The 12,500-nt window shown below is 38.3% G+C and overlaps 1 protein-coding gene across 34 annotated transcripts in view; it reads left to right on the forward strand.

The window, feature by feature from the left end:
• Positions 1-12,500, forward strand: part of LOC115224761 (serine-rich adhesin for platelets) — a 284,926-nt gene that overhangs the window by 129,923 nt on the left and 142,503 nt on the right. For all 34 annotated transcript variants that reach the window (XM_036513719.1, XM_036513717.1, XM_036513722.1 and 31 more), the window contains exon 7: positions 6,066-6,254. In XM_036513719.1, the coding sequence (XP_036369612.1) occupies positions 6,066-6,254 (189 nt within the window). The remainder of the gene's footprint in view (positions 1-6,065; positions 6,255-12,500) is intronic.

Below are 12,500 nucleotides of genomic sequence, written 5' to 3' on the forward strand. Positions count from 1 at the left end.
CAATTTATATCCTTTCCCCCCATCACACTCTCTCTCTCTTCCTTTCTTTCTCTTACTCTTTTAGTCTTTCTTATTTTCTCTCTCTGTCATTTGCTTTCTTCTCTTCTGTCTTATTCTTCCCCTACATCAACACCATTATTACCACCACCATTACCACTGTCACCCATACCTCCAGCTCCTCTGCTCTTACTACATTAGATGTTCTTCATCCTCTCTCTCTCTCTCTCTCTCTCTCTCTCTCTCTCTCTATCTATCTATCTATCTATCTACCTATCTCTCCCTCCCTCTTCTCTCTCTGTTGCTACCTCTGTCTTCTTGTCTCACCATTGTTATATGTCTGTGAGTCAGCCTATCTATCTATCTATCTATCTATCTATCTATCTATCTATCTATCTATCTATCTATCTATCTATCTATCTATCTATCTATCTATTCATCTAGCTAGCTAGCTAGCTATCTGTGTGTGTGTGTGTGTGTCTTTGTCTGTCTATCTATCCATCCATCCATCCATCCAACCATCTATCTGTCTGTATATATATATATATCAATCCTTCTATCTCTTTGTTTTCTGCCTTTTTACCTCAGTACATGTGCATAACATATGTACATACATACATGTACACATACACAGACATCTACACGCATACACACACAAATGTGCGCCTGCATAAACATACAAACTCTCACAAACATACATATACAAAACCAGGCACACGAACAGATAGACACACACACACACACGCTTAAATTCTTTTCACTGACCTTCCCTCCTCACACCTTTCCATTTCATTTTCGCTTTGTTACTTGTTTTCTTTGTTTAATTGCTTAATCAAAATAATTATTATGGTTGTAATTGTTGTTTGTCTGTCTGCTTATCCCTTATTGCTATTGTTGTTGTTGTTATTGTATAGTCTCAGGACAGCCCTGTTGCAGCAGACCAATGATCATAGTCATTCCAACTGTGACCATTCCAATTTTCTAAATGAATATCTTCTAATTTTTCAAGGGATCACAACTGAGGTGCATTTCCCCATGCAACACCAAGAATCTCTGAGGTCCTCCCCCATTAGCTTTAGTAGGTCCTTAATTCCACGTGGTGCATGCTATTAACAGCCACCGTTTTGGGTTTAATACCTCTGCTACTCATGGACATCCTTAATCTTTCACTTGTTTCAGTCATTGGACTGAACCCTTGCCAGGGCATTGCCTTGAAGGGTTCAGTTGAACAAACTGCCAGGAACAGAGATCATTATAGCAGTGAAACAAAAACAGATAGAAAGATGAAGCAGTATGGCTGTGGCCCACTGGATGGGGCTTACTTGTGGCCCAATGGTTAGAGTGTTCCTGCTGGAGCTTGCCTGTGACCTGGTAGTGAGAGCTTTCCTATGGTCCAGTCACCAGAACATTTCTGTAGCACAATAGCTGGAGTATTCCTGTGGCTCGACTTTTCCTATGGCTCAGTAGCTGGATTATGCCTGTAGCCCTGGCTGGAGCTTTCCTATAGTCAAGAGGCTGGAGCATTTCTGTAGCCTTGAGCATTTCTGTAGCTACAATATTCTTATGGTTCAGTAGCTGGAGTATTCTGTGGTCCAGTAGATGAAACATGTCTATGGCGCAGGGGCTGAAGCATACCTATAACCCAGTGCAGAATATACCTGTGAGTTATTTTATGCCAATCAGTTCGGTGACCATTTTCTGGATGTGTTCTTGGATATCTGTGCAGTTGAAACACCTTGATCTCTCTAATAAGAAAACATTAAATTGTAGACCTTACTTGATTGTTGCGGATATCAGTAGCTACTAAGGACTGAAACACTTTCTGGTCCTGCAGAGAAGGGCTGGTCTTTAGGTTGCAGTCCAAGGATGTGCTTTCACCAAAAGTGATCCTTGGTGATAATGAGGGTTTGATATGATAAACTAGATATCCAAATAAATAGTATGTAACAGACAAAGCTAGGGTACACTGAAACCACGGGATACAGTATGGTGGATGCAAACTCTTTCAGTAAATGAACTTATTGAGTCAATGGTGAATATCACTAGATGCTGAACAAATGAACAGATAACTGTTAACAGCCAGGATGAACTAGTTCACTTAGTAAACTATTGCTATCATCTGCAGTTGTGATGTGCACAGATGAGATATTTCAGCTAGCAAAAGACAAATGTGACTAAAACACAAGCCAGACATTCATACCACATTGCTCAATCAAAACATCTGGTGTGGAAGAGTTGCCATGTTCTGGGCAAGTTGCCTGACCAGATAGTGAAGATGATGATGATGAGAAACCCAGTGTAAGCAGTGCTACAGCATGGCCTTCGTCCAATGACTAAAATGACTAAAAAAAAAGAAGCAAAAACATATGGACAACAAGAATCTGTAGGATGAGGATAGTGTTAAGGAGACGTGAGGAAACTGTTCCCTCGGAGTGAACAGCTGAGATCAACACAGTAAATCAGAGATTTTGAATCTGTATGTTACTACATTTTATTGTTACAGATAATCTTGAGATTTGTCAAAAAATCAAGTTATATTGAGTTGTCATCATCACCACCACCACCACCACGTGGATTTGAACTCTGATAGCAATATTCTTTTGAGAAGCAGCTCCTACTTCTATGAGTTCTAATAGGCTAGTCCAGGTGTTTGGGAATCCCTGAAGGTTAAAATGTTGAAACTAACCCTAGAAAATGGAAGCACTGTTTTGCGTTACATCTGCTTTTGAGTATGGTCTGGCAGATAGTCCAGAGTACAGCTGTAAGAAAATATAAATATTTATCTTAATCTCATAGTACTCACTTTGTGCTCACCATGTTCCCAACTTTGGTAACTAATCATGTTGTTTATCCAGTATTTACAACACTCACACATGCATTCATGCATATACATATACATCCTTTGCTACTATTTGAACCTGTTTCCTTTATAGCTCTAGTAGTTTTTGTATCCAAAACCTTTAATCATATGATTTCCTTCTACAAAGTTAAAGGTCACAAATGCCAGATAGTTACCTTTTTAATTGATGATACAAAGACACATACATATACATGCATATATATACATGCATGTATATATACATATATATATATGTGTGTGTGTGTATATATATCTATATCTATATATATATATATATATATATATATATATATTTATATACTGAGGAAGTAAGATATGTATGTAGTGTATATATATATATTATATATATATATATAGAGAGAGAGAGAGAGAGAGAGAGAGAGAGTGAGAGAGAGAGACATGCAAATTGATATTCCCCAGATGGGTTATGCTACAGTTCTAAACATCTTACAATCCCTTCCCCACCCATTATGAAACTCCCCACCCTCAACTGCCAACTATCTCTATATACATTTGTGTTAAGGTTATCATCTCTGCCATGCCAATGCCAAAGGAAGCTCTTCTAGCCGGGACTGTTCCCTTCAAAGAAAGACCCCAGATATTTTTCGTGCTTCCCTAAACATACATCAGGTGATTTACTCACACAGAACACCTGTGTAAATAAAATACTATGTGTATTTAGTATTTACGTCATTCACTAACCTTTTTTTTTTCCAGCCAAAGATGGCTAGTACTATAGTTTGAGGGGTTACTTTACTTGTTGCTATCCCAGGTCAGCCCTAATCAAGAGGACTAAGGTTTGCTTTCAAATGCATGTTCTTTCCCTAGTGGTGAATTTGTCATTAAAGGGGAGAGGATTTCTTCTTGGTTAGACAAAGTTGAAGACAATGCATATCTAGTTTTAATTGGATGCAGTTTAAAATTATACCCAGGACAATATGACTATGTAGGTAAAAGAGGGATAGCAATAACCATAACATTTTCAGGATCTCTAAGTCTGGTGAATGTGGGGTAGGAAAAAAGGAAGAATAAATCCTGAGCACTGTGCCTTTTCATTTTTTGGTTCTTTTACCTGTTTCATTCATTGGACAGTGGTCATGCAGGGCTATTCCCTTGAAGAGTTCATTTGAATGAATCAACTGCACTTATTTAATTTTTAGAAATCTAGTCCTTATTCTATTGATCTCTTTTACTGAAGTAAGTTATGGGAACAACAAACCAACACGTTATTGAGCAAAAGCATGCAAACACACACACCACCACCACCACCACCATCATTTAATGTCCATTTCCTATACTGGCAAGGGATGGATGATTTGACAGGATCTGGTAAGCTACAGGGCTCCGTCATGCTTCAATGTCAGCTTTGGCATAGTTTCTAATGACAACCACTTTATGGTGTGTGTGTGTGTGTATCTATACCTATATATAGATATATATACAAATATATATATATATATATCTCTATATATAAACAGCAGTTTGTCTGTGTGTGTTTCTGTGTGTCTGTTAGGTTGTACCCTCACCCTGACCACGGCTTTCAACCGATTCTGATGAAACTTGACACACACACATAGCCCAATGTCATAATTCAAAACTAACGCAGCGAAAATTTTGAAAAGTTCCCCCAGTTCTGAAAAAAATCGATAAATTCGACATGGGGTCGAGAATCAGAAACACAAGCCACAGACTGTCTAGGGGACGCAACTCGACCTTTTTAACTAAAAAAAAAAATTACCATCATTTTTTTTTCCATTTTTTGGCTATAACTCTCTAAAAATGCTTTATAGTTATTTCCCTTACAAATCCGAGCAACGCCGGGTGATACTGCTAGTCTCTATATATATAAACGGCAGTTTGTCTGTCTGTGTGTCTGTCAGGTTGTACCCTCACCCTGACCACGGCTTTCAACCGATTCTGATGAAACTTGATACACACATAGCTCAATGTCAGAATTCAAAACTAACGCAGCGAAAATTTTGAAAAGTTCCCCCAGTTCTGAAAAAAATCGATAAATTCGACATGGGGTCGAGAATCTAAGCTTTTTATATGCAACACATTTTCTGTTTTAGTTTTCGCAACTTGCAATCGATTTTCACCAAACTCATGGTGAAGCTTAATGTTACCCAATGAAACTTAATTCTGACGTTAGTTTTCCATGAAATACCTTACCATCAGAAAAAATCGATAAAATCATGCCATTTTAGGAAATCGCGTTCAAATTCAAGATGACATATTTTCGACAATATCTTTTGCAAATTGGCAGGAATTTTTTTTTAAATTCACAGCGAGCATCATGTCTTCTCCAAGGAGCTATATGGCCCTTTTTATTCCAATAGGATACTTTATTACTGGAAAAAATCGGTTAATCAAATCATATGTGGCACACATAGCAAACCGATTTGTGTATTAAACACAAACCACAGACTGTCTAGGGGACGCAACTCGACCTTTTTAACTCTCGGAGCACGTTGGGTAAGTATCCCAAAATGTATAAAAATGTACAAAAACGGCAAAAAAGCGGGCAGCAATGTGAGTGACAACAACGAAAAAGTCAAAAGTGACCAAACTGAACAAACGAATGAAAAAGGTTTTTTGGTGCACACGACAAAAGCGGTTTATAATAAACCAAGAGTTTGCAAGTAGCGTCCGAGGACCCTTAGGGTACGTCAAAAATTTAAGGTAAAACATTTGGGGTGGTAGTTATAAAGAAAGTTTAAACAAAAAAAGTATTCAAATAACTTGCGGCTGCAGCAGCTATTAGCAGAAGTTGGGGGTAAAGTCTCAAATGTAATTTCTTCCTGGCAGGAATTGGTTGGGTTGAATTATCGATAGCTGTTTGATAGTTATTTGGAAGTGAAGAGAAGACATTGCAACCTACACATGCGCCTTCGTTCCCTAGAGGGAAAGGACTAGATTGGGATTAGTCGTTGCCTACTAGGGGCTCTTACATACCCGGGCAACGCCGGGCTATGCTGCTAGTATATATATATATGACAGCTTTCAAGCAGTTTGTATCCACCAAATTCATTCATAATCCATCGGTCAAACCAGGGCTATAGTAGAAACACTTATTCAAGGTGCTTTACATTGGGACTGGGGACTGAACCTGAAACCATGTGATTGCAGAGTGAACTTCTTATTTGCACAACCATGCCGGCTATGTGAGATATTTCATTTTATAGGAATTTTTTGTTTATATTTACAGGAAGATACTTACAGCCTCCGGTCAGAGTCGACAGTTAAATCTCCCCATTCAGACAGATTACTCAAGCAATTCACAGCATCAGCAAGTAAAGAAAAGGAACTTGCTCAAGGACTGAGAGCTGCTGTTGAGAAAAAACTCAAGATGACATCATACAATAACATTGATGATGAAGATCAATTGGAGAAGATGGTAAGGGAAATTCTGTTCTATTACTTATGATTATGTTGTGTCAATTCATCAGAGTGATATGGACCATCTAGTCAACCTTAAGGGTGATTGATGACTTGCATGAGGACTAGGTGCAATTGCTGACTTGTAAAAGTGTTGTGTTAAACAACTGTTGTCTCATGTAGAATAGGTATGAGTTCATTGTGAGAATTGCTCTACCACCTTTCTTTGGCCAAGAAGTGTAGATAGCAGGTAGCTTTGCTCCATCTAAGAACCAAGACAAAGGAAAGCATATGAACAAATTTTAGAGTAGCAAACCCAAAATGCTTACCTCATTGGCCAAGCCCTCATCAACTTGGAGAGAAGTGAATTTTCTGAAAGATGGGCAGGAGTAGCAAGAATGGCCCAAGGATGTGGGCCTGCCTTTAGTAAGCAACTGTAGGCCAGAGATCAAAACTGAAGTAAGTGTTGCCCTTGGTGGTCAGAATCATGCTGGATCTGTGGGGTACCTTTAACATCTCCTATGTGATGGCCTCTCTTATTGAGTTGTGCTTGCTCTTGGTAGTCAGAGTAATATAAAATTTGCTGTGTTTTTGCTCTACTTATCTGACCATTCTCTTTTAGGTTATCATTTCCCTTGGTAGTCATAATCTTGGACCTGTAGAGTTCTTTCAATAGGCCCCAAGGTGGAAGCCTGTCTTTTGGGGATGTGCTCACCTGAATCTTTGGCTTTCCTTCAATTACCCCTAGGTTGTTGCATCCTACTGAATGTTTCATTTCATTCTTTACATACTTCTATTTTTGATGCCTGTTATTTCTTATTCTTCTTTTGGTTTGTGTAGCAAAGTCTCTTAACAACAATAACTCAAGATAATTATCATTCCATCAGTCTGTTTTAACATTTATTTCGTGCTTGCACTATCTTGGCTCCTTTTGGCTATAAAACAAATCAGTGTTTTCAGGAATTTGTTGATTTCCTTGGAGCTATCTCTCTTGATTTTCTTATACACATCACTAAAGTAACATTTCATCAACAAATTGCATGGATAATCTCAGATCTGATTAGTAACACCACTGTGCCTGTAGAGTTTATTCCAAACCAACAGTCACTTGGCAGCACTACCAAAACTGGAATTTTCAGGATTTGTCAATAATTTCCTGGATGTAAGTCCTCCAGAAAATACTATTAAGTTAATTTTTGTTGATGTCCAAAGTCATCATCGCTCCTCCTTACAAAACTCTATAGATTTCAATGGTTGCCCTACCACAGGTCATATGGCCTGACTGGTGGAGAAATATCAGCGCTTCACCACTAACACTATACGTCTCAAGGGTTTCTGTCACTGGTTACGTGGTCTGACTAGTAGAGATCTGTGGATTAAAACAATGCAACATTGGCACTGATTCCGTATTATGTATCAATATTCAAAGAATAATAGTGAAAGAATAACATCTATATTGTAATGTGGTATATTGTTCTGGTTTTTAATTTCTATAGCCACCTATATTATAATGTATTTAATATGTCGTAATATATTAATTTATCAGTATATATATATATATATTAAAGATAGTTATGGCTGGTCTATGGGGTTACCCAGAGTTTTGTGCCCGTAAAGCACTTGGCTTTACAGCGTCTCTTCAGACCCTAATAGCCGGCGGTGAAGAGACACTGTAAAGCTAAGTGCCTTACGGACGCGAAACCCAGGATAACCCCATAGACCGGCCAAAACTATCTTTACCTAATTACTCTAATGCTCTATTACTTAGTATGCTGCTCTTTCAGATTTGTGATCTGTTGATGATCCATATGTGTGTGTGTGTGTGTGTGTGTGTGTGTGTGTGTGTGTGTGTACATGCATGCACACACATGTACATATATAAAGTGTGTATATATTATAATGAGAAATAGAAAACCACCTGGAGGGCGGTGTTTTTACTGGTAATAATAATAATTAAAAGTCTTCAGTTACGCTTCCTGTTGTGGAACTAAACAAGAAAAAAATGTGTATGTATGTACATATGTGTATGTATATGTGAATGTGTGTGTGTGTGTGTGTGTGTATTAGCAGCAGTCAAGAAACTTGCTTGTATACTTTCTGTTCTGGTTCCGCCTGACACAAGAACTCTTATCAAACGAAGTCTTCGAGTCTTCCAAGAATAGCTCTCAGCTTGATCGACGCATAATAATGATACTACACTGGCTTAGAATTATATTCCGCCTTCTAATAATAGCAAGTTTAAAACTAAAGGCGAACTGGGCGCCTGCTTTCCTAGTCAAATTATCATCTCTCATCCCTCTCTTTCTCTCTCATCACTCTCCATCCCTCTCACTTTCTCTCTCCCTGTCTCTCTTTCCATTCTCAATTCTGGGTATTGGATAACTTGTCGCAAGTCTATCCTTGTTTGCAACAGAAGTAGCTAGTAGGTAACATTAGCCTCATCCTGTCGTTATGAGTGAGTGGCTCTCAGAAGCTCTGGTGTTGAAATTATATCAAAGTTTCTTTGTTTAACCCTTTCAAGTGATTTTTCATTTGGTTAAAAGATGACAGAGTGTGAAGCTCAGATTGCTGCCAGATAGATTCTTAATTTAAATAAATATACTAACAAGCATTATACAACATATTAGATTCTTCCTTTCATTTCTCTGTGTGCGTATGTGTGTGTGTGTGTGTGTGTAGGCGCAGGTGCGGTTGTGTGTAAAAAGTTTGCTTCCCGACCACAAAACTCTGGTTTCGGTCTCACTGTGTGGTGCCTTGGGCAAGTGTCTTCTGCTACTGTTCCCGGGCGGACTAAATAGTGAATCGCATTGTTTGTGTCTGTGTGTGTGCACATGAATGCCTGTTTCCCACCACTGACTGACAACTAGTGTTGGCTTGTTTACATCCCTGTAACTTGGTAGTTTGGTAAAAAGAGACTGATAGAATAAGTACCAGGCATATAAAAATAAGTAGTGGAGATCAATTTGTTTGACTAAAACCCTTCGAGGTAGTGCTCCTGTATAGCTGCTGCCCAGTAACCAAAACCAGTAAAACATATATATTACTAAGAGCGTGACTCAGCTCCATATAATTTTAGGTTTCATGGACTCATAGGCGAACTCATCTCATCAGGCATAAAAAAAAGACTAAAGAGATTCAAGACAAATTCAAGATGGTTTCCTTAGCATTAACACCACAGGACCTGAGCTGACCAATAGAGGCGTTACTTCTAGAAGCCATCATGAGATTGTTTCAAATCCCTTTGCTCTTCTCTAGATATCCGATGAGATGGGTTCATCCTACAAGCCCCTGAAACTTTAAGTCATATAGAAGTGAGTCACACTTATTAAAAAAATACATGCAACTGTATTTATTGAATGCAACTTTCTTTTGTTTGACCACTAACTCTCGCACGCGCGTGTGTGTGTATGTTTGTTTTTGTTGTATGAGAGAGGAACGGTTAGTCTGGAGTGCATATGAAAGCTGATGTACTGTGAAAGTGTGTGAGTGTGTATAGTCACTATGAGGACATTTAGACCTCTTATAGGAATATCTTTTTTACCCAAGATACACTGGTTTAATATATTGTATTTTGAAGAGATATTTCTTCAATTAATATATTATATAAAATATCAAATATTGTTATTAAGTTTGAAAACAGAGAGATCTAACTGTGTGTATATATATATATATATATATATATATATATATATATATATATATATAGTTTCAGTCATTAAACACGGCCATGCTAGGGGCACGACTTTAAAGAATTTAAGCCTGGTACTTATTCTGTCAGCCTCTTTTGCTGAAACTTTAATTTATAGAGACATAAACACACCAATACCTGTTGTTAAGTGTGTACACACATATGTGATGGATTTCTTCCAGTTTTCATCTATTAAATCCACTCACAAAGCTTTAGTCGGTCCAAGGCTGTAGCAGAAGACATGTATCCGAGATGCCATGCAGTGGACTGAACATGGTACCATGGGGTTGGGAAGAAAACGTCTTACCACAAAGCCACGCCTATAAAGTTTCCAAAGCTGCTTTCAAGGATGCTTGTAATTCCGTTTAGAGGAAATTAGAAACAAGTATTTTTATTTACCAAGAGTTATTCCTCTTAGATTTATTAAAATTTTGTTTCAAGTAGAAGCAAGACTAAATGTAATTTAATATTCTCTCCTACACAATTTCTGTCTTTCTGGTTGCCATTTTGCCATAGAATTATATCTTGGCATAGAGTTATAACTTGGCTTACAATCAGATATGTTTTGCTGACTGAACAAATGTTGGTAAAACTAGATCTGCTAACAAGAAACCCAAGGTATCAGTTTGGCATTATGAGTACTGGGTGTCAATGTAATCGACTTGTCCCTTCTTCCAAAATTTCAGCCCTTGTGCCTAAACTAGAAAGGATTATTATTATTATTATTATCTAGCTATCTATCTTCATCCATTTTTCCTGGAAAGGTAGTGGGGCAGGGAAAAGTCCTGAGGGACCTCAACCATAGGGTCCTTCTGAGTTTAAATCCTGGCAGACATCTACTGTAACTGATAGCAGAATAGGAGAATTCCTAGTGCTATGAGTTGAAGAGTTGTAACACTGCTAAAAATGGACATCAACAAAGGGACGTGCTAGGCAATTTGTGGCCCATAACCCTGCTAAACAGAGCTAAGATTGGCGCTTGTTGTCAGTAGCTGGTCAGGAGAGCTCGAATGTTTGTGGTCCTGAACAAGCCGATCCACAACAACTCGCCAGCATATGCAATACATAATAGAAGGTTGGAATGAAAAAGCTGGCTTTGGCAGGGCTCTGATCAATCTAAAACATTTGAGAGGGTTGACCATATTACCTTGAAAATCAGTCAGGTTCAGACCCATTTTCAGTCGTTGGATTGCTGAAGTGCACAGTGGTACCTGTTCAATGGTCAAAGTAAACCGCTATCTATCGGACCATTTTGTATTGTGCACTTGGTCCGTCAGGGCTACTCGTTCTCACTTCTGTACTTGCAGGCTCTGAAGTTACTACTGCGGAAATTGGAACAATTGAGGGGATTCCTTTCAAACTGAGAGAGCATTGTTGGCTTACACAGATGACGTCATCGCAATGATGTCGAATGCCTCAAAAGCAGAGACAGCTGGTGCCATTCTACAGGAATACTAGTCGGTGACAGGAGCCAAGATCAACTGCTTGGGGTTTGATTCGGTCCCAATTTCCAAGTGGATAAGAACTCAGATAAAGTGACGAACCGGGTGGCCAGTCTTATACAGAAATGGGCAGTGAGAAAGCTGTTCTTAAAAGGATAGGCAGAGGGGGAGAATACCTACATCACCCCCGTTATTATTTATTGCCTGACCACACCCAAAACAATTCCTAGCCAGTGAATGTGTGTGGGCACCATTCATGAAGTGCATCTTTCAGTAATACCTCATTTTACGAGGGCTCGCTTTACAAGACCCCAAGTTTACGAGTTTTATTTTATGATAAATATAAAGATCCAAATTTTGAAAGAAGTGCAAAAGTTTCTACTATGATAACAAATGCTTTTGTGTGTTACCGGGAATCTTATAGTGAGCAAAAGAAAGCTTCTTCTAAGCAAACAACTCTAGACTTGTTTTTTAAAAAGAAATCTACAAGTCCGTCTATGAGTGCTTGTGGATTGGCGATCACGTCTGCAAGTGATGAAATGTGCACGAGTCTAGTGCGAGTGAGTGATTCAGAAAACGAATATAATAATATTTTTTATTATAAATGATCATGACATTTTTTTCAACTTTACATGAAATATTCTTAACATGCTACTGTTGTTTTATTGCCATTTATTTACGGGTATTATAAATTTTATAGGTAAAATATTTTTCTGGGAACGAATTACGATTTATAACATTGCTACTATGGGGTATTATTGCTCTGGTTTATGAGTTTTTGGGAACAAATTAACTAGTATATTGAGACTTTACTATATATATATTGGCCTGCTCGCTTAGCCATCGGAGTGGCATCATTTAAAGGCTAAAACAATGCGAAGCGCACTGTGACCAGCGATGTGTAGCAACATCTGATAACCTGGTCGGTCACGGTGATATATCTCTATATTATAATTCTGAAATGCGAAAAGTTTGTTTGTTTGTTTGTCTGGTTTTGGCATTGAGAACGGGTTAAAGGCCACTAGATCCCGTCAGATTGACTCCAAAATTTACAGGGACATGTAAAATGAGGTGAGGATGCGAGTGGGCTAGGTTAGAAATCCCTATCTTAAAAGGTGTCGTTGCTAGGGCCAAA

The sequence above is a fragment of the Octopus sinensis genome, linkage group LG26 (genome assembly GCF_006345805.1).
Source record: "Octopus sinensis linkage group LG26, ASM634580v1, whole genome shotgun sequence".
NCBI classification, from domain to species: Eukaryota; Metazoa; Mollusca; class Cephalopoda; order Octopoda; family Octopodidae; genus Octopus; species Octopus sinensis.